This window comes from Halichoeres trimaculatus, unplaced genomic scaffold, assembly GCF_033239565.1.
Source record: "Halichoeres trimaculatus isolate MK-OKI-2021-1 unplaced genomic scaffold, fHalTri1.1 fHalTri1_scaffold_12, whole genome shotgun sequence".
Classification (NCBI taxonomy): domain Eukaryota; kingdom Metazoa; phylum Chordata; class Actinopteri; order Labriformes; family Labridae; genus Halichoeres; species Halichoeres trimaculatus.
The window spans coordinates 20,925,408-20,950,757 of record NW_027437190.1 but is presented as its reverse complement, the minus strand read 5'-3'; the positions used below and the strand labels follow the sequence as shown (position 1 = coordinate 20,950,757).

Below are 25,350 nucleotides of genomic sequence, written 5' to 3'. Positions count from 1 at the left end.
TCTTTAGGTAAAGGTTGAGATTACCTGTCCTGTTATCATCCATAAAAATGTTGCCACAGAGCAAAAAGAAGGCCCACTGTTTAGCATCAAATCCTGCTGTCAGACATCATGCTGGTATTTGAGGGCCCAGAGAATCGTTCCAACAGCTGTCAAAGACCTGATATCAGAGCAGCGCTGTATTATGACAGTCACGGACATGAGGAAAAAATGGTTTGACATGGATGGCTTAAAAATGTCTCTTCAAACAGTAGGAGTAGGGAGGATGATAATGGACAGCTTACCTGCACAAAAACCCAGAAGAAGCTATCAGGGTGTAGTCATTTTCCTCGTAGATACAGAGGTATTGTAGAAATTGTGCTGAGTTTAGCCAAAACTAAAAACACCTTTTAGGAAATTGGCAAGCATGATAAAGGCAGTGATAGTTATAATGATGCTGACAGACTGGTGAACAGATTCTTTGATTTGCTCTTTATCAAGTGTCTGATGAGTTTATGCTTCTAAAAGTTATTTTTTTCAGATGGCTGTGGCCTGTGTACATAAACAGTATTTATTGTATTAGCAGTAGTATCTATTTCTGCAGAGTTTTCAGTGCTCAGGGCTAGGAAATAGTTTAACTTCTGGAACACCCCACACTTATCAGTATCATACTTTGATGTTATTGATATTTATAGTTTATGTGTGTATATTTTAATTATGTATACTTTGAAAAATGAAAGCAATCAAGAAGCTTTCTGAGGGCATTCAGGGCACACTCTAAGGGCCATAGATGGCTGGGGAACAATCAATGTAACCTAGCAAAGTTGGGAAGTCCTCTGACATTAAGGTTTTGGGCACTTTCAGTACAAATCTAAATGAATAAATAAATAAATACATACATACATACATACATACATACATACATACATACATACATACATACATACATAAATGAATTCATTAATAAATGTTGTTCATGGACATGGACCAAATATGCAAACACTGTGTCAGAGCTTTTCACATATTCTCTCCTGAAATTTTTAGATGACTCCATGACAGCCTGATGGATGGTTCTAGTTTCTGTCATACAAACATTAAAGAGTAAGAGTAAATAACTCTAAACTCTGTTGCCGTCACTCCATTCACTTGATAAAAGGGATGGGTACCTTTCACATTTGAAACAATGTGGTACCGATCCCCGGTACCTAGCAATCAGTCTCGGTACTCAACGGTACCAATTTTGGTGCTTTTCTGTGTGTTTAAGTGGTGGTGAATATTAAATTTGTTAAAAAACAAAATGTCCAAGTTTTTCAATTAACATATTTACATATTTCTCAATTTATAACTTGCAATAATGTGTTCATTTCCAGATTGGATTCTCAAGGATGTATTTAGATTTTTAAACATGGTACTGTTTTAACTTGAACTTGGTACTGCAGACAGAATTTCGTCAATGCCTATGAAATTACTTAATTTGGTACCCATCCCCTGAGGATTAAGGTAGTCATGTGCCCCTAGGCTGTGCTATCTATGGGGGCCCCCTTATATATCATACTGTCCCATAGGCGCACACTCCAGGCAGTGTTGCCAGATCTTACTATAGAATAGAGCGACCGGCTCTGAGGAAACAAACCCAACAAGTGACTTACCACATTGTGTATCAGAATAAATATGTATTTTTGTTTGCAGTAAATTGGCAGAACACACAAATGATAGAATTTTCATTGTTTAAAAAATAATTAGTGAAATAGAAATGATAAAAACGATTAGATCAAATGAAAAATAATAAATGTTGAGGATCAGGCACGATCATACAGGCAACAAAACAAGCCCAAATGAGCAAGAAATCAAGCCCAAAAACCCACAACCTGCAAGCGACAAGATCTGCAAGTGATCTAATTTGGAAAAAAAAAAAAAAAAAGTTCAAGGTCACTGATAAAAAGCAGACTTGGTAACTATAGTGACAGCACCAGCATCCAGCTGTGACGCAAGTAAACAAATTGTTGAGCGGCCATGTGGCCACCTGTCGATTAGATAGTCAACGTATTTGAATTTTCAAAAAACAGCCTGACCAATTAGAAGGCCCCTCCACACCTGGGGCCCCTAGGCTGCAGCCTGGGTGAACCAATGGGTCAACCTGCCCCTGCCTATCCCTACTTGGTAATGAAGAAATTCTGCTGACTTTTTTACTCATTCACATGGACTTCTCTAAGTTCCTACAGGCATGGTTCATTGTACATTGTGGATAGGATTCATTAGGACAAAGTCTGTGAACACTTCTGTTAAATGATTATGATTCAGGATCAGCCTGGAGTACATGTGACTGAGATTGAGCAGGAATGAGCAAGCTTGGTTTTCCAGCCAGTATGGAAAACCAAGAAAAGATCATACATTCAATGCAGAAATGAATCTGATGATCGAGATGCAGAGGAGGGCAGGGAGGAAGACAGAGCGGTTGTCGCTACCAGTCTGATGCTACAAGAGAAATCTGCAGCAGCTTTTCTGCCTCAAGCAGAACATTTAGTCAGAGACATCCTGTTATCTAGCGTCTAACATCATTATCTGCACACACAATCTGCAATCCCTTCCACCCTCTCGTGTTGTTTTATTCTGCTAATACCAAAGAACTGCAGCTGATGTAAGCCTGTGCTGCAGTTCAGGTTCTCTGTGTGTTTGTGTGTGTTGATGTATGAATACTGTATATGTATTCCAGTAATGCCTGGGGAAGGAATTAAGAGGTAGCAACCTACAGAAAAGCCGTTAAACATGCTAGTTTATTGTCATCTTTTTCGCTTATGTTTAATTTCACACATCTTTAGGCTACTTTAGAGCCCATAATTAGATTATGTGTGTCCAGCTAGAAAGGCTCACATCAACATGAATTAACAGCAAAACTTGTGAGTGAGGGTTAACTGTTTATTAAGAAGAGGATATCATAACCAATTCACCATTAATTTATCCACGATACATACACCTGGATATTTATTTTTTCTGTCATGCAGGAATATAGTAATATGATTTTAACAAGATCATCCAACACTTAACAATGAAGAAGAAAATGAAACACAATACTGAAATCATGTCTGAATGTTTAATCAGTGATTCACTGAAAGGTTTGCTGTTGAAGCTTGGAAACAGTCCCTTTGTTTATCCTCTATCACAACTCTTCCATTGGTCTGGAATGACAGCGCCCCCCAGTCAAGCACGTTCCCTGGAGTGAAGGATAGTTTATCTGTATAGTGTCTGATCTCACAGGGAGAGATGGTGTAGTCCCACATGTGGACATCTGACATCATGCCGACAAATGACTCACTGGTGACAAACCCGCCGCCATGAGAATCCTGGTCCTGCAGAAAGTTAAAAAGGTTAGGAAACATTTAATTCAGGGTAAGTGTATTTTTACATTATTTAAACATTTACTCACTACAAACAAAATGTCACACATTAGCAGCTTGCTCCTAAAAATCTGCAAAGATTTAGGGTACACCAAAGACTCCCGATCACTATACTGGCCCAGGTACTGCTGGAAGACCCTGATTATTAGATGATGTTGCACTGCAGCAACAACACTTAAGCAAAGAACACAAAGTCAGTGACACCAGATGAACACAGCCATCAAAGAAAGCCTACGTGCCAGTGCCCATGTTCGAGATGGACCCCAAATATATCACAGCTTCCCCCCCCCCAAAAAAACACGGCTAGAAAATCAAGACTACAACATTTGAAAAGAGATGTAAACCAGAATTCATATTCGAAATTCAAAATTCTAAATTCTGTAGCAATGTAACCATGCTGCTGGATTTCATTTTTTATTTTTTATTTTTTATTTTTTATTTTTTTTTGGGGGGGGGGCACATGGTCAAAACAGGACTGCCCAGCACGTGTGTGTCTAAGGGCCCAACTTAATTTGTCAGCCAGTCAAGTCACTACAATAAGAATCAGGCTTGTAAGGAACACTACTGTATGGTAGCTCATCCAAAAGCTAACAAATGAGTCATAGATGGACTGAGAAGCTTATGGTCAACTATGGTCAAAAAATGTGTAGTATTCTGTTAGCTACATCCATTGGTTATATAGTACACGCTATAGTTAAGCCTATCTTCAATTTTTATGGAAATTTTACAGGAAATGGTCTGTAATTTTTAACAGATGTTTCCATTTTCTTATAAAACAACAAAATGCTAGTAGATTTAAAGATATTTTCACTCATTTTACACAGCCCCCCCAAAAATCTGAATTTTACTATTATTATCCATTGATTTTAAAGTAATTTTTCTGTTTTTTTCAAAAAAATTATATAAAACTGTAAAATCACAGAAATTATCTGTAAAATGACATCCTGGATGTTTTTTTTAGATATTATGCCAATAATAGCGTAGATCTGAACCCTGTACCATCCTCACTGACGGTTGCAATTCACTGTTAAAAGAAAAAAAAAGGTAAAAGCACTGGCAGCAAAGTTTCCAGACAAATACCTTAAAACTACAGGCAACACTGTAAAAATGCAAAGCTATGCAAAATAAATGAAAAAAAATACAGGATTTTACTGTCAAAAAATAAGAATCCGTAAAAAACAAAAACAAAAACAAACAAAAAAAACGGTAAAAGCACTGGCAGCAAAGTTTCCAGACAAATACCGTAAAATTACAGGCAAACACTGTAACATAAAACTAGGTTAAAAAAAAAAAAACGTAAAAATACAGGAATGAATTGTTTTTTGATCAGAGACAAATTTAGAAATAAACAAAACAAAACAAAACAAAACACACTGCCCTTCTCCTATAAACACTTTCCTCTCATGCATTGCTGGTCATTTTGTCCTCCATCAGTTTTTGTTCTCAATTTTTCTATTTTCCTTTTATTTCACAGCAGTCATTTTTATTGTGATAGTGCTTGTAACCATGAGTGAGGAGGACACACTGTAGATATGAGACAAGGGGCACAGCATGTTTGTGCTTCCCGGCAGGAACCCGCTATCTGTGCTCCAAGGAGCAGACCAGCTGTTTGTGCTCCAGGGGGCAGAATGGCTGTCTGTGACCAGTGGAATGGACTGGCTGTCTGCGCACCAAATGGTAAATGGACTTATATAGCAGTACTTATTTAGCGCTTTTATAGTCTCTCAGACCACCAAAGCACTTTACACTGCTAGTCTAATCCATCCATACGCACCACATTCACACACTGATGGTAGAGGATTTTCCCATTGGAAACCATCAGTTTTTATCTCGCGCCTTCACACCCATTCACACACCACTGACCAACAGTGGGGGCAATTCATGGTTCAGTGTCTTGCTCAAGGACACTTGACACTTTTTGGCATGTGACTGCAGGAGCTGGAATCAAACCCCCGACCTTACGATTGAGAGGCGACTACTCTTCCACTGAGCCACAGCCACCCCAGGCAGTAGACCTGCTCTCTGTGCCCCATGGAGTGGACTGGCTGTCTGTGCTCCCTTGTGCGGACCCTGTACCCAGTGATTTCTATGTTTTGTTTTTAATAAATGAGATGAGTTGATGGTCTTTGCTATATTGGTCAATTTTTGATAACTATATTATTTAAATTACACAGCCGGTCCATGCAGTGTTGCACAGGCAGCATGTTCCCCCAATGCAATACCTTAATGTCCAGCAGAGTCTTTTATCCTCTGTGTGCCCTCACTCATGGTTACAAAACACCATCACAACAAAAAGTATTTTACTGTAAAATAACGGTATTTTTCTGCAGAACTCTTTGCATTGTCACTATATTGGTATTTGGCGGTAATAATTTAGGAAAGATCTGTTTAATAGTGGTATTTTCTATAAAATTACATATTAATACTGTAAATCTGAAAACATTTATCTTTAGTTACAAATTTGTCATTGTACATGGGAAAAATAGTATTTTCACAGGAAATTACTGTAGATTAATTTGACTGTTTCCTAGAATTAAATAATTTATACTATAAAATTACAGAAATTAACCTTAAAGTAATCTGATTTGAATATGTTTTGACTTATTGTATGTGTTATTTTACATTAAAACTGTGTTTTAATTTATTTTGACTGTAAAATCTAGTTGTGTATTTTTACAGTTTTACAGTTATTTATTGTAGTTTCATGTTTCTGCATCATCCGACTGTAATTTTACGGTACTTGTCTGGAAACTTTGCTGCCAGTGCCTTTACCGTTTTTTTTAACATTTTTTTTTTTTTTTTTGCAGCGTAGCCAATAAGTTGGTTTCCAAAGCAACAAATAAAAACTGCAAACACTACAATATTTCCAGAATTGTTCAAAAAAGTTTACCTGTCCCAAAATAATGATGATGGGCCCGCTGATGCTTGATCCAGAGCTGATGTACTTCCTTACTGAGGGCTTTCCATCCAACCAAACTTGCACCAGGCCAGATACAGAGTCCCATGTGGAACAGACTGAGTGCCACGTGTTTGGCTTTAAGTCCAGTCCTCTAAAAGCCATACGCTCATTCCTGACCCACATTTCTATTCCATTATTTTCCGCACTTCTGTAAATCAGGAAATCATTGTAAATAGTGGGTGTGGCTAAAGAGAACAAGGAAAAATCTCTGGCCAGGTCCGAGAAGGTTCTGTGGAGATCAAAGACATGGTCAGTAATGGTGATGTAGCAGAAGTTCTCTTAAAAAATAGATAAAGAAATAAATAAAAGGAAAGCAGAAACTTCAGTTTTACCTCAAACAGACAGTTACTTCCCCCAAGCTCTGTCTGGAAGTTGTCAGCCTAGCGTAAGCTGTGTTAGACTCTTGCGGGAGGGTAAACATTTTATCGGACATATCTCAGAAAAAAAAAGAAAATCACAAAGTCAAATATTAAGGCAAGAATGAAGGCATATTGAAGATTAACACCAGGATATGATTACATTGAAAAATATTAAGTCTGAGTTTTAATGTCCCAAGAAGCACACCAGTTTACAGTTAACTTCATTTTCACAGTTTCAGTTTATAGCCTTTGTTTCCTTATCTTATGTCTGCTTTCTCCTCACCTTGTACCTTGGATTTCCTTTCAACAACTGACTTTTTTTTTTGTTTTGTTTTCATCCTTCACATTCATACAGAGTATCAAAGAAAACCAAATATCCAACTTGTTTTACTAAAATTGTTGCTTTAATCACTGATTTTATTAAAAAAAAAAAAAAAAAAAAAAACTTTTCTTCATGTTAGCATGCAAAACTTTTTCTTTTTTTCAAATTAAGGTGAGAATAAAATGTCAATGTCCTTCATTGAAAGTATACATTTTTTTTACCTTGAGGTAAAGCAGCACATACTGTCAGTATTGCCAGTAGAATCAACAACGCCATCTAATACAAAAACACATGCAAACCTTATGACATTGAATAAATCAAATACTTGTAGATTGCAAATACTTTAACAACCAGAGTGATACACTACAAATTATTTATATTATTTTTCTGTCAGTCTCCCTGCTACAACATGAAATCTGAGTAGATTGGCTTTGAACATGATACAGCACTCTTAGATACCTTGATCTGTTTTTCTATTTCTATCATGCCTTTGCCTTACCTTGAAAGCAGTGTCAGTGTATTGTGTTTTGTGTTAGTTGTTGAGGTGGCGACTTTTATCCCTCAGCTGCTTCCTCATTGTAGTTGTTGACCTTTAATTTTTGTATCAAGTTCCAGTAACTTGTACTATTGCCTAATCGTTGTGAACAGGTTTACGTAAGCCTGTATCTCTGTTGTGCAACAGAGATACACAACTGTAAAATTTAATCACAAGAAAGGAGATAAACAAACCTGGAAATACAGTTTAGGTGTATTTTTTTTTCTTTGCTTATGTCCCCAACTTGAACCCATACCGAGGTTTGTTGTTTTCCAAAGGATTTAAATGTAGCACAATCATTTATGATTAACATAAATTCATGGTTAACATATGTTTCTTTTTAGGCTAGTGACATCCTTGATCTCAGAAACCAGCTGTCCTACATTTGTGGGTTTGGGTTGATTGACGTCTTTCACAGATTTTTTATACTTTTTTTAAATGCAAAAATTAGGTGTATACCTTGCTTTATCTACGGTACCTGGAAAATCCATAAAACTATCACCTTGTGTAAAGTCTTTGCCACAACTGCAAAAAACTAACAAATATGTATATTGCTGATAGCCGGTATAAATCTTTATTTCTCTGTAATGATTTATCCACCAGCATGTGTAAGCTCTTCAATCAAACAATATCTTTTATTCTAAAATATATTTTTTGGTTTTATTCATGAATTTGCAAATGTACTGCTTCATAAAAGAGTAGAAGAAAGTTGTAGAGAACATAATTATTTATGTTTGCCATATTACAGTTATTTACTCTTAATCCTGAACTGAAAAATGAGTTTCAGTGGCTCTATGTTATCAATTTGCTTATTTTGATTTGATTTGGTTAATTTTGTGAATTCTCAAAGAATTCCAGTGTGATGACTAAAATTTGGGTAAAAAAAAAAAAAAAAAAAAAAAAGAATTCAGCTTGAAATTCCTCACTCCAATTCAAAAAAAAGTGAAGGCTTAGAAACTCACTGTAAAGGAAAAAGTCTGAATTGCAGCACTTCATGATGCTGAATGGTTTTCTTTTATTATGACTGGTGGTCATTTTTAAGCACTGTTTTTTCATGATGTCAGTGTTAAAACATTTTTGAAACTCTTTTATCATGACATTGATGGTTTTTCATTCTTAAGGATCTTTTTACAACTTGTTGTGCAGTTTTGAAGACCAACTTGCACATTGTACTGTGCTGAGAGTATTGTTGTTGACAGGGCTGGGGTACAGATAAAATGTATGTTTTGAATTTGTTCCAAGTTCAGAGTTTTCAATTTTTTCCTGAGCTAACTTCAAGAAAATTTGAGTTATTTTTGCCCTCAATGTTAGCTTTAGGTTTTGTTTACCAATTGGTTTCTTTTAGCATAATATTCAAGTATAAACTGAGTAACACTTAGATGGTGTACAATAAAGCTGTTCCAGTTTAGTTCAATGGCAGCTTATCAGTCAGTGATTGACTTTTTTATTATGTACTCCACAACATTTGATTAGGAGTCAATCAGTAAATAGCAGTCATCAATCATTATTGTCCTCATTTCTTTGACTTTTAAGCCATGGTTTTTACTGCTGTTTAAGGTGTTAACATGATTTTTTCCAAACAACTTGGGTGGTCACTGTGAAGAGATCTGCTTGATTTGTGTCATGGTTGAATATTTACCAGCAGACAACACAAATCACTTAAAGGTGCTATAAGGACTGTTTTTTTCTGGGATAAAAAATCCATTTCCCACGAACATGAGCACCCACTGTTGTGAGGTCCTGACTCTTACCAATGGCATGTGGTTGTTTCCAAAAAAATTACAGAGATCAGATCTTCTTTTCAATATTATTTTTCTTTGTTGAAAACAACTCTTAACAAATACAAAGCAACAAGGTAATGTAGTCAATTATAGTTTCATAGTGCCATTGGTTGAAACTTGACAACAAGAAAACTTGTTTTTACTGTAGTTCAGTATAAAGTAAAGGTGAATTTTCTAACTGACAATTGTTAAAAGTATAATCATTGGGATTGAGAACCACCCCTGGTATTAATAATTTTGATTTTCATAGTGATCTTATTAAGATAGATTTTTATCTGCTGGGCCCAAAATAATACACTTTTCAGCCCTTTGATGATTTAAAACAAAATCAAACAAAATATTAAAACAGGGCAAAAAAGAGACTCAGACAAAAACGCTGTGCCAAATTTATACAAAGTTACATCATACTGTTTACAATTGACGTCAAATTACAGGAAACATGATTGGAACTTTCCAGCATTCCAGGTTACTGATTTTTTTTTTTTATTGAAGCATTTAGTTGTAACAGGGATTGTTTCAAAGTTTATTGACAGGTCATTTGTTGTTTTTCAACTACAACTTTGTCGAAAGTCTGATATTCCAGCCCACTCCAGTTGATCACATTTCCTGGGGTGTAGTTCAAATAGTCCATGTATTTTTGAATCTGACAGGGCGAGAGGGTGTAGTCCCACACATGGACATCAGACACCATTCCGACCAGGGACTGATTGATGTCAAAACCCCCACCGTGGTCATCCTGCTCCTGTAAAGATGGCACAAGATGATTTAGTGACTCAGATCTGAAATGTATTTTCTACTGAAATGAGAGGCATAAAAAAGTTAACGTTGATTGACTTATAATGATGATTAGATGATACTTATAAGTGTAACTCTACCTGTCCTATAACAATTATGAAGGACCCTGAGATGCTTGATCCAGAGATGGTGAATTTTCTGCTGGTCGGCACTCCATCAAACCACAGCTGTGTCAGCCCAGTCGCAGAGTCCCATGTGGTACAAATAGAGTGCCACATGTTGGGCTTGTAGTCCAGCCCTGAGAATTCGGCTTTGGCATCCCTGACATGGGGCTCCATCTCTTTATTTGCTGAATCCCAGAAAATCAAGAAGGCGTTGATATTTGAAGGTGTGGACAGAGAAAACAGGGAGTGGTCTCTCTTGAGGTCTGTAAATGACCTGTGGATATGAGCGGGAAATCATCAAATCAATGATTCTTTTTTTTTTTTTTTTCACAAACAGAGAAACAGAAGAGTTCCTGACACACTCTACTCATTCAGTCCTACCTGTGACAGACGGTTATAGCACTCAAGTCACGTACAGATGTCATCAGCTTCACATAAGAGCTCTTGGTTTGCTTTGGGAAGGTGAACATTTGACCTGTAAGATCTGAGAGAAAGAGCAAGAAAATGACTCAGCATTTGTAATTGCAAATATTTTTGCTTGGATTTTTATTTTTGACCAGTGAAGTGAGTCCAAAGGTTGATCAAGAACATAATTTTTACATTAAAAAAATTACAATTAGTTTGTGATAACTAACTTTTCCATGTTAAGTTCATCATATATTTTGGTTGACAGTCAACACACAGGATTAAAGAAACGTTACTCACAGACATTGAGGCAACAGAATCTTTAAAACTCAATAACTCAACATTTAAACTTTGCAGATAAATGATACTACCTGCATACTGTAAACAGAGAAAGGCTGCATGTTTTCTTTGAGTTAGCTGGTATCCACAAGAACTGTTTCCTGGCAAAAAGGATTTTTTTGCCCAATCTGTCTGCTGCAAATTACAGTTTATATTAGTTGTATTATTAGCATTTAAAACACATCACGCATGGTGTGCTACATGGCGCAAGCATCTTTAGGGAGGTGTTTGATGTCTGTTTTTACCAGAGAGTAGATTTAAATTAACACCAACTACAGAGTCTCTACAGTGTTGAATTGACTGACTGAGATCTGTGTGAAAATGGACTTTGGCAACTCATCTCCTGTGCTCTGGTTTTGCCTCTACGTCTGTCATTAAATAGATAAAAACATTTAATGCCATCAAGCAGAACATAATGTTCCTATACCAGTATGAATTTTTAACTCATAAAAGTACAACTGCGTTCACTTTTAGCTGTTTCCTCAATTTTGTTCCAAAAGATGTGAAATACCAGAGTAGAGTTTGAAGAGTGAGGAGGAAGCTGATTGGATCTTGTTAGAAAGCTGACAGGTCTACGATGCAAGATGTTAATGTTTTTCATGTGTGGCAGTGAGACCAACAAACACAGGCCAGGATGAAATGTTGCAAAAGTAACTCCAAGTCTTTTGTTTTTCTCCATTTTCACTAAAGATTTAGCAATCTCACAGAATTTTTCTTTATATTATATTTATTTATATGTTACATGCTTGAAGTGGAAATTATTAAAAATTAAAAGAACAAACATAAAAATGACCAAAATGTGCTGTTTGTTGTGCTGAAATGCTGAGCACAGCATTTTAGCCTATAGATTTTAATGGCATTTTGTAGAACAGCCCAAACTGTAGAAATAAGATATGATACTGGTAATAACTATTAGAAAAACTTTAACCAAAAATAGTTTTGATCTTGTTAACTTAAAATGAGCCTTTTAAATCTGCACAGAAGCAGGCCCTCTCCTACAGAGGTCACCATCTCTCACTGCCATGTTTTTACAGCAGCACTGAAAAGATAAGAGCTATGTGCACTTTGTATTTGGTGCATAGCTGACTGTAATGCACGAAGAAGACCAAGACGAAAACAAAGAAAACAAAAACGAAGAAAGCAAAGAGGAGGATAATTTGTGTGCAGAAGAACATGAATTGAAATCTTTTTTTTTTTCTTTCTTTTTTAAAAATCTTAGTAGCCAAAATCTTGGCTGTTTGAGGATCATAACTGTTATGCATCACAGCAGCTTCATGTCCTTCTCTGTCTTGTGGAGCCTCACCAATGGGAAGGGTGAGCAAGAAAAACATTTTGATTATAAACTTGACTGTTAGATATCATTGAACATTTACATTTCTACATGATGCACAAAATAAAGGGCCCTATTCACAAGAATCCTCACAGACCTCTACTTACATTAACAGGCACTCTTATTTATTTATTTATCCTTGAGAAGGGCCTCTTGTACATAACACCACTTTTTCTCCCAGTCTAATGCCTCTACAGTTTTACACATTGACTCTTTAAGACCAAACTGAAGCTGAAAAATCAAGGTCTAAGGAGGATGTAAGTCATTTCCATTAACTCTGAGTGTTGATGCTTTTTTAAAAAAAGAAAGTATTCCAATCAATGTTGTTCTGTCAGATCATAAAGAGGATTAAAGCAAAGTTTTAAAGCTCAAGGTGAGATTATAATTTAATACAAGACATTTCAATTGAAAGAACATTAAACTTTATTTGAGTGCTTTCATGAATGTTATTTTTTACCTTGACGAATCGCAGCACTCGACGCCAGCATCACCAGCAACAACAAGAACTCCATCTGATACAAAGACATAAAGACACAACGAAAACAAGGTTTGTTTTTCTGTGACACCCTTGTGGCCTCTGTGCCAAAGAGTAATTAAAAATGTGATGGTACAGCCATTCCCCGCGTTCAGTGGCTAGAATAAACAGTACGAGTAGATCACATGAGATATAATCTCTTTAAATTCTTGTATTTGCAGAATTGCATGTGACGATCTTACCTCGAAATCTGAGACTGGACTGTGTCAATCAGGGAAGAGGGTAGTCACTTTTTGTTCACTCTGTGGTTCCTTTTTTTCTGCCTGTACATGTTTGTGTCCACATGTTTCCTTCCTTTATTTACTTCTACATTTTAGAGGTTTTTAGAGCTGAAGGGTTAAAAGCTGTTATTTCATAAAAAGAGCTTTCCGCTGAATCAACAGATTCCTGAAGGGAGTTTCTGCTGAAATACTTTTTATTTTGGATTGCATGCAAACAGTTCTGGTCTGTTTTGATAAAGATAACTAAACCATGTTTTCAGCTCTTATATGTTTGGAATAAGTTACTTTAATAGTTCTGTCATTGAGATGATTTAATTGCATTTTCCTATTTTTATTTCTTTCAATCATCAGATAAATCAGCCCATAAAGATGAAAGATTAATCCCTTAGCATAAATGTGTTTTAGCTTGAAGTGATGATATTGGTCAGATTCATTTTAATCCCCCTTCAACCGGCCTATGTGTTGTCTAATTTTAAAGACAGCACGAAAACCCTTCTGCACTTGTGCTTTTTGATGATTTCCTGGCAAACCTGCTTGCATCAGTAGAAAGACAAATGCACTAAGGTTGTGTTAGTTTAAAAAGAGTTACAGAGTATTGTCTAAGTTTATTTCACTGTGTAGAAATTTGTGGTAAGAAGTCATCAGTTGAGTAAATTGAGAGGCTTTTGTCTCATGGTTTTATGGGTAACTATAAAATAGTCACTTATTTTCCCTAAGAGTACGCTTTACTATTGTAAATTTCTCAAATTTATTGTGGAAATCTGTTTTTCTTCTTCTTTAATGTGGCCCTAACCCTCCACTTTATATTTGCTGTACTGTCAAGGCCACAGACGTAAGGACTACAGACACAGGAGCCAAAACAGTCCAAAAGCAGAGTCTTTGTTTACAGATTAGGTTCGGTACACACCAAATGTCGGCAGAGGTACAAATCCTGTGGGCAGGATAACAACGAGAGGAACAGAAACAGGTCGTCAGAATACTAAAGTGCTGGAAGTTGACCCTGGCAATAATCTGGCAGAGAGTGAAGGGAACACCTGGGTGGTAACTAGCAACGGGAAGTGCACAAACAAGAAGCACGTGACACACGTTAGGGAGGGGCACAGTGATCAACAGTAAGGGAGAAACTCAAAGAGAACTGAAAAAAGACAAGACACAAGTTAACACAATAAAACAGGAATTGGTGGGTGAGTGAATAAATAAGGAAATGAAAAAAAACTTAACAGACTGGGGGTCCTGATATATACAACTTTGAAAATGGCCTAAAAGTGTTTGTTGAAATCAGACTTTTATTTGCTTTTAACCTGTACAGGAAATAACTCATTCATTCATTCACTTTCTATACCGCATATCTTGTTCAGGGCCACGGGTGGCTGGAGCCTATCCCAGCTGTCATTGGGTGAGAGGCGGACTGGTCGCCAGTCAATCGCAGGGCTGACACATAGAGACAAACAACCATTTACAAACACACTCACACCTACAGACATTTTAGAGTGACCATTTAACCTGGTGAGCATGTTTTGGACTGTTGGAGGAAGCCAGAGTACCCAGAGAGAACCCACACATGTACAGGGAGAACATGCTAACTCCACACAGAAAGGCCCACCGTCTGGGATGGGGGGGTTGGGGATTTGAACCGGTGACCTTCTTGCTGTGAGGCTGCAGTGCTCACCGTTGCGCCACAGTGCAGCCAGGAAATGACTCGCCCCCAGAAAAATATTTTTAGTTTTTTTTTAGTTCAGTGTCAGCTTTGCTTAGCTGGAAATATTAGCTGAAGAAGACAATATTAATGATTATTAATACTGTAAAGTATTTGTTCTGGAGTTTGTGCTTCTATATGGTTAATTCAAAATAAGACACTTTGTTTTGTGTTTAGCTTTGTTGTGTTAGTTTCTTCTTGGTGCTGATAGAAATTTCAAAGTGAGTACAAAGCAGAAGATCCTCATCAAAAACATTTCAGGATCTGACTGCGATTATACGCTTGTGATTCTTGCAGTCTGAATGGCAAACTTGTAATCACAGCTCCACGTGTTGCCAACCCATCATTTATGATTTATTACAAAAAGCTTTGAAGCCTCCACAGAACTTGCTAAAAAAAGTCAATCTCCAGTCCCATACAAAGAGAGAGGATACTGTTAACAAAATCTCTTTGATACTCCACTTATATTTTTAGTTACCTCATTGTTACATCCATTCACTTTTCCTTTTCTCAAGCTACTCTAAAGATGAAAAGAAGTTTATTTTTTCTTAAGCTGCTGTGTACATGTTGTGATGTTATTCTGAAGGAGTTTGTCTGCAGCTGTGTGTCAGTGCACTTCTTCTAAAACTGACTAGAGCTGTATCACTAAAAGGACTTACATGCAAACGTGAGAATGGTTATGACTGCGGAGATTTGCGGCACTAAACAGATGAATAAACTCTTAGTTAAACACAATAACTGAGCAAAGCTGCACTTAAGGCAGTCCACATGGTAAAACTCAGCCCACAGTACATTAGTTGCTCCGAACACCAGCCCCATCAGCTGATAGCTCAGCTGATCACATCTACACATCCAACCGGCAAACGGCTAAATGGGTGGTCTGCTTTGTTCTGTACCCCTGTGAGTTTTTGTTGCTGTGGCTCTCCCTGCCTTGGCCCTTTATGTATGCATATGAAGGAGAAGGGAGGTGTGCTCTCCCTGCTTCAGGGTTTGCCTTTCCACTTGGGCTCGGAGTTCCCAGAACAGAGCCATGTTGCCAGATTTAACTCATTACATACAAGCGATGAATTATTTCGACAAGAGCGGTCTTGCCTGAAATGACCCTTTTTTGTTTTTAATATGTTGTAGCGTTGTACGACTCTGCCTTCCTACCTAAAACTATTGTTCAGTCAGTGTGTGTACCCCTCAACCTGGCTGAATAACAACTCTGAGATGTTTTAGTATTGTGCTGTCTTCACTGTATTTCATAGACTGTATATAATACTGACATAGTCTCAGTGATGTCACCGTTGGTTTCTGAATCAGGAGTTTTTGAGACCAAATGATGATGGTTGTCATGTTAAAATGCTACCTTGACCTAATTATGGTCAACCTAGCATCAGGTAAAGAGGTGGAGTTGACGCAGGTCTGGTATCCTGACATACAGCTACAATGTGTCCACTTGTCAGTCAACTGTGTGTTTTTTTTCTTTGTGCAAAAAAAAGAAGAAAAGGTTCATTTTAACATTGGTGTAAATGGGGTCTCCTGTATTTTAGTACTGACATGTTTTTTTAACATTCAAGATAGCTGCTTGCTCCTCTAATGATCACCTGGAATGACTTCCAGCTTGACATCAAGTGCTTAATTTTTTTTTCTGACACAGCCAAATATAACACCCTCTCTACTGAGGATTTCAGTGATGGTGTCAGCAGCATGCTCTGCTCTCCGCTGCTGTGATGAGATCCAGTAAAGTGACTAGGGAGAAGTCTGCAGCTCAGAGCGAATGTTTCCTGGAGAACAGCATCAGATCAGCCAGAGGGATGAACCCTGGAGAGGGATCAGATCAGACTGAGGCTACGAGACAGAGCACATTCAACCCAGCAGGGGAAAAAAGTGAAAGTCAGAGTTTGACTGAGCTTTCAGACAGGCTTAGATTTAGACAGGAAGAAGAGAGGTTTTTTTAATCCAAATATAATTGTTTTATTTTACATTTAAGTTCAAAAAGTTAGGTTTACATAAAAATGGGCTCAGGCAAACAATCAGCTTAAGCTGCCAGGTACAGTAGACAAGGGTTTAGGGGGACAGAGGTTAAAAGAAATCAGCGACTCAAAATGTTGCGGCTTTTGATAAAGGAATTACAACAAAGTCACTAATTTCTGAACAAGAGAAAACACTGATGTCTTTGAGCACCGTGTTATTTAAAGGTAAAGTTATGAGAACAGTTAATGCTGCTGCTTTGATACCTGTGTTAAATACAGTAGGTTAGAGGTGTTTGTGTATCCTGCGTTTCTTATAAAAACTGAAAAAATAGAACATTTCCAAAGTGATTACTGGTTGGAGATATAATCTGTTGTGTGTTGATTTTGTGGATGATACAAACCAGAAAAATGTATATGTAACTGTACAGCCTTGACATCTCAAAACAAGGACCTAGAGTTGCTCAATGCAGTGGCTCTGTTCTGTGTCATTGTCTTGAAATGTCCCAGTCCTATGTTAGTAATGATTTCTTGCTGTCGTCCTCTGGATCACACCTCTCCCAGCCCTGTCGAATGCGTGTGAGAGTGCGGTCCACACAGGGCATGAGGAGCAGAAGCTTAAGTATCAGCAACGCAGTTGGCACAACCAGAGACAGCATGAAGCCCGGCACGGTGTACCACTTGTACGTCGCAGGGCGAAGGAAGCGGTCCCAGCCATACAGGTAGGTGTGAAATGTGCAGAAGAACAATGTCAGGTACCCCAGCTTAGACTGCAAGAGACAAAAACACAAGTTAAGGCACATACTGTTGCAGATTCTGATTTACAGATCCACATAATCACACTTTCACTGATAAAAACGTGACTAATGGCCGGGTAATGGGCTCACTACGCTGGAATGTGATAGACTGACCTTTACAGGGACAAGCTTTTGACCTACAAATGTGCGCACACTCCATCACACTCATCACTTTGTGTGCACGTGAATGCAGAGATAATACCACTTATGCATATAGAGAAAGTGCAGCCACATACACACACTTGAAAAAAGCCAACTCACACGCATGAACAAAAACCTAAAGACCATGGCCAAGGATAATATATGCCCCCTAAATTACATTTGATGAATAACTTAACATTTAAAGCGCTGCTCTAATTTGAGCGGGAGTAAAGGGGAGGGCTGTGGAAGGAAAGAAAAAAAAGCTGACGTGACCCAGTTACATTTATGAATGAGTTTGTTCCCTGTGGTGAGGCTGATTTAATTTTCAATTGGTCAAAGTGGCAAAAAAAAGGTAAACATTTGTATCAGTGTGAATAAAATTACCATTGAAAATGTGAAATCTTACAAACACACCTTTAACAGGAAATTTGCGATCGGGCTCACACACTGATTTTCCTTTTGTGCAGAAGCCTGAACACTTGAAGCGTAAATCTGAGCTAATGGACATGTGCTCTTTTTCTTTCCTAAACAAATTCATACAGACTAAAAACCAGCACCTTGACACATACACAGGTACGATGCTGTTAAGTCTGTACACTGAACATTTCACAAGGCAGTTTAAACTATCAATAGTTTGTGTACTGTAAGTGAATACCCACTGAGGCTGTTCAATATTGAAAACATGTGTTTTTGTGTTAAATGAATCATCAATCTCTGTGTCATTTGCTGCGCTTCAAGGTCACGCTGTAGAGGTGAGCTAATCAGTCGTTCTAAATTAAATTTCACAATGAGCTTGTTTGTATTCATTTTATTAGAAGCTAGCTCATGAAATATCTTAGAAACAGCTCTGAAAAGAGCTGCAGTGTGCTAGTCAGCCACTTCCTTTTGTGAGGGCTTCGAGTGCCAAATCAGTTGGCTGTGAAAAGGTGTGAAGCTTAGTATGTTTACTTTTTAGAGTCATTTAAGGTTTCAAGGGAGAGGATTCAAAATTCTATGATATACTCAGTTAAAATGCATTAACTACACAATCTGTTATTGAATTATTCCTGTTATACCACACACAAGCACAAACATAAACATGTGCTGAAGGGCAGAGCTGTTGGACAGATTGCTGAGGACACCACGGGGCCATCTCCCCTGGAAACCGTTCTATCTAACATTCCACGTCTCAAGTTGTGGCTGCCAGCAAGCAGTAAACAGGATGCAGGGATTTAGATAAATTCAGATGGGCTGCACATCTTTCTTCTCAGGGAGCGCAGAGCTCTGTATTCTGTGCCCATAATGTGTCACCGTGAATCTTCTGAAACTCTGCAGTTCCTACACTAACACATCCAGATAGCCACATACAGCACTACTCAGACACACGTGCCAGTATCCACCTGTATGAAGCTGAACTCTCTCCAGCTGAGAGCGTTGCTGACAGAGGGGAGCGAGGTTATTCCCAGAAGGAGAAAAAGGCAGAATCCCAGAATCCCCATGGAGTAGTAGGAGTCACCACGCCAGGCATAAGAGATGTTAAACTCTGAAGTTTGGTTCTCTTTTATCTAAAAGTGATGGTACACAAAGCAGTGATATTTAGAGCAGTTTTTATCATGTGGAAATGTTTAAATTGTTCAAAATTGTCTCAGTTTTCATGAAATTTTTAAGAATTTATTTAAAGAAAATGATAGCTGAATTCATCACTTTTCTTTTTAAAGCAGCACGGCTTTCTTACCTGTTCGATGGTGCTTGCAGAAATCTTGTATCTCACGTAATATCTGGAAATGAAAGTGTCAAAATCACTTAAAGAAAAGTGTAAAGAAAAAACTATCCAGCATGATGGATACTGTCACACTTAAAAAAAAAAAAAAGTCACTGAGCAGTACTCCACGGCTGTGTAAAATACTAGATTCTGATTGGTGCAAACCTCACAACACTGTGATTAATTCTCAACATCAAAAGTGAATATCTTGATTACACATCATATCAAATAAATCAACATAAAAGAGTCCATTTCACTTCTGCCTGTTGACACTGTGGCAAAAATGTTTGTGTCAGTGCCTTAGGAGTCTGGGTGATAATAAACCTCAACTGTGAGTGGTATTGATTCTAGCATTAATATAAGCTGTGAAAATTACTTTGTTTGTGCTTTCATATGTGACAACTGTGAAGCCACTTGGGCTGAAGAGCCAAAGTGACCAATGGAGGATGTGTTCAGTTTAATTTAGCCATTTATAACAAATAAACAAGGTTTTTTTATATTCTAAAGTGTAACTGAATGTGGTATCAGAGCGATGATTAATAATTTGGAAATCAATGAAGGATATCCAAATCAATATTATGTGTCAAATTCTTTGTGTTTTCAGTTTGTATCCAGGTTATATTCAGGATAATGTGGAGTGAGTGGATGAACATGCAAATCAGGGTGAGACTCCTCTTCTTTTTATCAGGGCCTTGCTCACCCTGCTGGGGTTCTAATTTGCACAACTACCAGCTACATTATACATGACCCCTTTAAATTCAAACTGCATTTAATTTGGAAACTTTGCTGAGGGGATAGAGATAGAAGTACGCTCTGGGCAGGGAGTAAAAGAACATAAGTGGACACATATGAATCACTTCTCAACTTTCTGAGTGACAGACTCTGGTGGGAAGATTAGGTATTAGAATGGGAGACAAATTTGATATGATGTTTCATTTAATGCTCTTTTAAAAAAAAAAAAGTGACAATGGCAATAAACCAAAAATCTTAAAACACCACTACTAGTTGTCAGTTGTCATTAATCGAAATGATATCATTTTCATGAAGTAGCCACCATATTTTCAGATTCTTTCTATGCTCTGTCTTAAATTCACTTCCTCTTTAATGTCATACAATGATACTCTTTTCCAAACCAGATTCTCAATACATTTATTTTATTTTTTTCAAACAGAATATCCTGAGTAAATAATATCTTTTTATTACCTACCAGGTTAACACAACTCAACAACAGCAAAAACAGATGGGCATTTCTTTAATTGCATTTGTTGAAGCTACCCACACAAAACTGGTGACTAACACTTGTTAATGCTGTGCTCTCAATTGTTTCCATGTTCACAGCGTGTGTGTGTGTTCTGGAGGACACAAACAAAACTCAGAGAGGGAAAGATGGTGTGTGTGTGTGTGTGTGTGTGTGTGTGTGTGTGTGTGTGTGTGTGTGTGTGTGTGTGTGTGTGTGTGTGTGTGTGTGTGTGTGTGTGTGTGTGTGTGTGTGTGTGTGTGTGTGTGTGTGTGTGTGTTACAGACCTTATGGGGATGATGAGAGTGTAGAGCACATGCAGAGAGGCAAAGCCAAGTGCTAACAGTCCTAACTGTTTCCTGCACAGCATCCAGCGATCCAGCCAGTCAGGGAAGCGCCTGAAACACACAGTTTTACATCTATGCTGTAATATTTGGAACATGGTGGCAACAGTTCACCTCTGTGCTGACACTAAATATCAGTCCATCATGTGTTGGTGTCTGACTTGTATTTGGTTCCTCTGTAGAGCTGAAGGATGGCAGCGATGACACCAGGCAGGTAACACAGAGACAGCATGATGAGGGAGACGATGGGAAACACCTGAAAGATGGAGAATGAAAAGAGGAGATGTTATAAAGAGGATAGTACACTCTAGTAAAATGCTTTCTACCAATTAAACTTGGAGGCTACTTTTCAGAGAAGAACAAATGTTGATGCATTAAACTTTGAAGCGTCTTTACCTTATTGGCTAGTGACACCATGATTCTAAAGGACGTGTTTTTCCCCTGGGCGACATATGAGTAGACGACATCTCTTATGAGCAGATAGAAAAAAAAGAAGGCAGTGAGGCCGACAGCGATACGCAGTGGCAGCCTCCACTCTGGGAACAAGCGTAAAGGGAAGTCCTCCAGCTCTCTGGCAGTTGACAGAGACCCTCTATCCAGAACTGTGAAGCCCAGTTTGGTAGCTGTCTCTGCTACAGCCTGCTTGGCCTCTGAACTGTTCCCACACAGGTACACCTATATCCAAAAGAAAGAAAAGAAACAAAAAAGAGGGCCTTATTTATTGATATCTATCTTTTTTTTTTTTTTTAAATGCTTCAAAGTTTTGAGATAATTTTGCACCTTGCTTCCTCTGATCAGAGTTGTGTTCTTATAAGCTTGAAACTTGTGCCAGTTGAAACTCATAACCAAAGGGACAAATCCCACAAAAAGGGATAAAACTGCAGATTCATGTGCAAACGCATTAAAGGAATTAAAAGAAAAGTTAAAGGACAGTTAGTGCAGTTGAGCTGCTTTGAATGATCCAAGCTGGACAAGCACAGCACTCAGAGCTGAGTATGAGTGTTCAGACACAGACATGCTTGGCCTTGGTGAAACCCAGAACGTAGAAACCATAAAGGATTCCAACTACATTCTACATGTAGTCATGTCAGAACATCCAAGACCTATTTTCAGTGATTTTCCTTGGGTAATGTGTTGTCGGCTTGACGTGAGCAGTTTTAAACATGTCAACAGTTCCCCCACTGAAGAAGAAGAAGAAGAAGAAGAAGAAGAAGAAGAAAGAAAGAAAGAAAGAAAGAAAGAAAGAAAGAAAGAAAGAAAGAAAGAAAGAAAGAAAGAAAGAAAGAAAGAAAGAAATACAAGCAGAGGTGGGCTATTTCAAACTGCAAAGCAAGGATTAAAGATGTAAAGACCCTTGGTTACTGCCAACGTAATTAATTAAAATCAATGAAGTTGGATGTCTGTATTAGCTAAGCAGCCAGCTGTGGCAGCCAGTGGGTAACTGAATCTCATCACTCATATTTTTTTTTATTTATTTATTGTGTCTCTAATGCATAATAATTCAATAATTTCAGCTACAACATGTGCAGGATGCCATTCAAAACTTGCTGAATGTTTTTCAGTGTGTGATAACAAAACTGTTTAGTCTCCATTTGGACTTAAAGATTTTTTTATTTTGACCCATTTGTGTGCCACTTTTAAACAGTGGTCATTTGAAAGTTTTTTTTTTTATCTTTCTAAAAATAAGTTAATAATGCTCGATAAAAAAATGGGATTTGTTCCTAAGAATTATCACAATTTGATTGTTAAATTTCTCAGAACATGGATCATAATAAATATAAGAAGTACTATCTATAAGCAGATGATTTCTCTGTTTTGAATCAAATTACAATCTTTGATGTGATTTTTTTTTCTGATAAACAATAATTACAAGTTTTTTTAAAAAAGTGGCTTTAAGTAGGATTTCTTTCCAAGAATGGTTGATAAATGTGATGCCGAAAATTTATAACTTGACTGTGTTAGGAGTTTATGACTTCATTTTTTCTGTATTTTTAAGTGTTTTTATTCATTTGAGTTCAATGATAAAATGATGAATTACTCCAGAGGACTGATTGTAAAAACAACCAAGGGATCCTGTGAGTTCCAGTATGAAATATTCAAAACAATTTGAGAAAACAGGTAAAAAGAGCAATAATGTTCAGCTAACACCGGTGTAATATGGCCAACTTCGTTCTTAATACACAAATATACATAAATATATATATACACACACACACCCACACACACACACACACACACACACACACACACACACACACACACACACACACACACACACACACACACACACACACACACACACTTTCACATTCTCTCCTGTGTGGCTTATTTCCATCCTCTGGGATTGTACTAACCAGATAAAAACGAAACAGAAAAACCCACATATGCTGCAGCTTCGCAGTACAGAGCGGGAGAGCAAAGCACGTGATGGAAGCTCAGATCTGAGAGAGACTGTGGAGTTAATTGATTCAAGGATACATCAAAGATGGCACTCAGAGTAAAGACAAGGCTGACTCCACTGCTTTGGCTTCTTCTGCTCGGATTTGGTTTGATCAAAACTTCAAAATGAGTTAATAATATAGTTTGGACTGAAAAGCTTTCCTCTCTGAAAGGGACTATTATTTTTAACTTGTTGGTCAACACCCCACTGTGCAAATACAATGGGGAATGGTAAAAAGCTTGTAGTTCTGCAGTGGAAGGAGAACAGAAGCAGAACTAATTCTAAAATAAGATATGTCCCCATTAGGGAGAAAATGGAGTTTTCAATAACACACAAAGAAGAGTGTGTGTTAGATATTTTTACCCACACACAAGTGGAAATACACTCATGAGCTGACACATTTCTTACCTGCCTGTTGGCATCTGAGGGTCCGTTCTGCAGGGCCCAGGCGGACAAAGTGTTAAAAGCTTTCACCACATGAGCTCCAGGGATCAGCCTGCACAGCAAACAACAAACTCTACTTAGTGTTATGTACCGCCAGTCATTTGTGATTCAGTCCACATGACCCCTGAGATCCCTGAACAGTTAAGGTAATTACATTACTGCCTGATTTTGTCCTACCTCTGGAGGTACTCTGCATTGGCCTCTGGGTAAAGATTCTTCTCGAGGTTGTTGCTGACATCCACCAGCACCTTCCGAACAATGAAACCAGCAGGGTGGTAAAAAAAATTAAAAACTATGCCAGTTTTTGAGAACACAAAGGAATATGACTGCACAAATTGGGTACCTTCCCCTTGAGTTGAGGCACAAGACTCTCCAGGAAGTCATAATGTTCTCTGTGAACACAAAGAAACACCAGACTGGATGACTGGGCTGCTGCTGCATGACTCAACACCTGGACACCACAAAAACACAGTACAGTTATCCAGCATGCATTACACTTGGCTACTCTCTAGCTTAAAACTAACTCCACATGTATTTCATAGCTCACTAGTTGAGCACATATTGCATAAAACTTAATGTAGCAGGCAGAACAAACAGTGCCATGTGCAGACAAACATCTGTGACCTGGTGAAACTCGGTCAACTTTGAAAGCCTGATAACAATTTCTCTTTTCTGCATCACAAGCTTTGCACTCTGACTTTTGTCCACAGCCTTTTTTTTTTTGAGTTACCAGAAAAACAGTCACCTCAAATGCTACACTCATGCCAAAAAAGACACTGGGCTGTGTGCTGTACCTGAGCTCCCACGGGCAGGGGACCACAGCTGTGAGGTCTGCGGCTGCCATACACCACCCTGTATCCAGCCTGGAGCAGACGTTGGCCCAGTGAACGCCCCAAGTCTCCTGTCCCGAAGATACACAGCAGCTCCTGTTCGGGGGCAGCTGCTGCACCCAAAGGACACAACGACACGCTCTCAGGCTTCACCTCCTTTGACATGCTCCTCCGTCAATCTGATGACAAGTCTGACACGAACAGAGCAGAAATCTCCTGTGCTGAAAACAATCCACCAGGATTTATGACAAAGGGGTACTTCAAATATGACGGACTAATGTGTCAGAGTTTGAAGAAGATGTAAAAAAATTAAAGGCCTTCAAAGTAATAGCTTTCCAGAGAAAAGAAGCCTCAGCCTCTGTCCTCCTAATCCATTTCTCCCTAACTGACAGCTTTTTCAGTCTTGTGTGACTTTTTGTACTGCCCTATCCCCTCCCATGGAGCAGGCTGAGGTCTGACCAAACTGGGGAAACTCCACATGAAAAGCTAGAAGACATGTGTGCCTCTGCTGGACGGAGTGTCATGGAGTGACTCTGTTATCCTTGCACAAACTATGTTGCTATGTGGTTGTCTTGGACTAGCACTTGTTGTCGCAACATTTGAAAGCAATAACTATCTTCGGGAAAGCTGTGGATCATCTGTACAGATTTCGCAACATTAGGAAACTCC

General features: G+C 38.1%; 3 protein-coding genes across 4 annotated transcripts; all 3 read right to left on the bottom strand.

Annotated features, from left to right (window-relative positions):
• Positions 1 to 3,071: 3,071 nt before the first annotated feature.
• Positions 3,072 to 7,287, bottom strand: LOC141800611 (C-reactive protein-like). Its single transcript, XM_074683273.1, has 4 exons — positions 7,233 to 7,287; positions 6,663 to 6,765; positions 6,262 to 6,559; positions 3,072 to 3,323 (listed from the first exon to the last, which is right to left on the bottom strand). Exons 1-4 carry the CDS (start codon positions 7,285 to 7,287, stop codon positions 3,072 to 3,074), a joined length of 708 nt encoding a protein of 235 aa, XP_074539374.1.
• Positions 7,288 to 9,552: 2,265 nt separating this feature from the next.
• On the bottom strand, positions 9,553 to 13,099 carry LOC141800995 (C-reactive protein-like). Its single transcript, XM_074683885.1, has 5 exons — positions 13,018 to 13,099; positions 12,758 to 12,812; positions 10,608 to 10,710; positions 10,203 to 10,500; positions 9,553 to 10,069 (listed from the first exon to the last, which is right to left on the bottom strand). Exons 2-5 carry the CDS (start codon positions 12,810 to 12,812, stop codon positions 9,851 to 9,853), a joined length of 675 nt encoding a protein of 224 aa, XP_074539986.1. The 5' UTR covers positions 13,018 to 13,099; the 3' UTR covers positions 9,553 to 9,850.
• Positions 13,100 to 16,732: 3,633 nt separating this feature from the next.
• On the bottom strand, positions 16,733 to 25,051 carry LOC141800814 (metalloreductase STEAP4-like). 2 transcript variants are annotated; one of them, XM_074683618.1, is made up of 10 exons: positions 24,646 to 25,051; positions 24,195 to 24,302; positions 24,029 to 24,099; positions 23,816 to 23,903; positions 21,364 to 21,642; positions 21,129 to 21,223; positions 20,911 to 21,021; positions 19,360 to 19,402; positions 19,025 to 19,189; positions 16,733 to 17,477 (listed from the first exon to the last, which is right to left on the bottom strand). In XM_074683618.1, the coding sequence occupies exons 1-10, from the start codon at positions 24,844 to 24,846 to the stop codon at positions 17,220 to 17,222; spliced, it is 1,419 nt and encodes a 472-aa protein (XP_074539719.1). In that variant the 5' UTR covers positions 24,847 to 25,051; the 3' UTR covers positions 16,733 to 17,219. The 2 variants fall into 2 exon arrangements, with proteins under 2 accessions (XP_074539719.1, XP_074539721.1); XM_074683620.1 differs by having other exon boundaries at positions 24,195 to 24,243; positions 24,646 to 24,830.
• Between the last annotated feature and the right edge of the window lie 299 nt (positions 25,052 to 25,350).

What these genes read in the sequence shown, in the direction of transcription:
- LOC141800995 (XM_074683885.1), bottom strand. Translation starts at nt 12,812, where the DNA reads ATGGAGTTCTTGTTGTTGCTGGTGATGCTGGCGTCGAGTGCTGCGATT. An exon ending in GAGTGCTGCGATTCGTCAAG is followed by an intron (nt 10,711 to 12,757) that starts GTAAAAAATAAC and finishes TCTTTCTCTCAG; the next exon opens with ATCTTACAGGTCAAATGTTC. An exon ending in GCTATAACCGTCTGTCACAG is followed by an intron (nt 10,501 to 10,607) that starts GTAGGACTGAAT and finishes TCATATCCACAG; the next exon opens with GTCATTTACAGACCTCAAGA.
- LOC141800814 (XM_074683618.1), bottom strand. Translation starts at nt 24,846, where the DNA reads ATGTCAAAGGAGGTGAAGCCTGAGAGCGTGTCGTTGTGTCCTTTGGGT. An exon ending in TGCCTCAACTCAAGGGGAAG is followed by an intron (nt 24,100 to 24,194) that starts GTACCCAATTTG and finishes ATTGTTCGGAAG; the next exon opens with GTGCTGGTGGATGTCAGCAA. An exon ending in TACAGAGGAACCAAATACAA is followed by an intron (nt 21,022 to 21,128) that starts GTCAGACACCAA and finishes TGTGTGTTTCAG; the next exon opens with GCGCTTCCCTGACTGGCTGG.
- LOC141800611 (XM_074683273.1), bottom strand. Translation starts at nt 7,287, where the DNA reads ATGGCGTTGTTGATTCTACTGGCAATACTGACAGTATGTGCTGCTTTA. An exon ending in GAAGTAACTGTCTGTTTGAG is followed by an intron (nt 6,560 to 6,662) that starts GTAAAACTGAAG and finishes TGATCTCCACAG; the next exon opens with AACCTTCTCGGACCTGGCCA. An exon ending in TCATCATTATTTTGGGACAG is followed by an intron (nt 3,324 to 6,261) that starts GTAAACTTTTTT and finishes AACTTTCTGCAG; the next exon opens with GACCAGGATTCTCATGGCGG.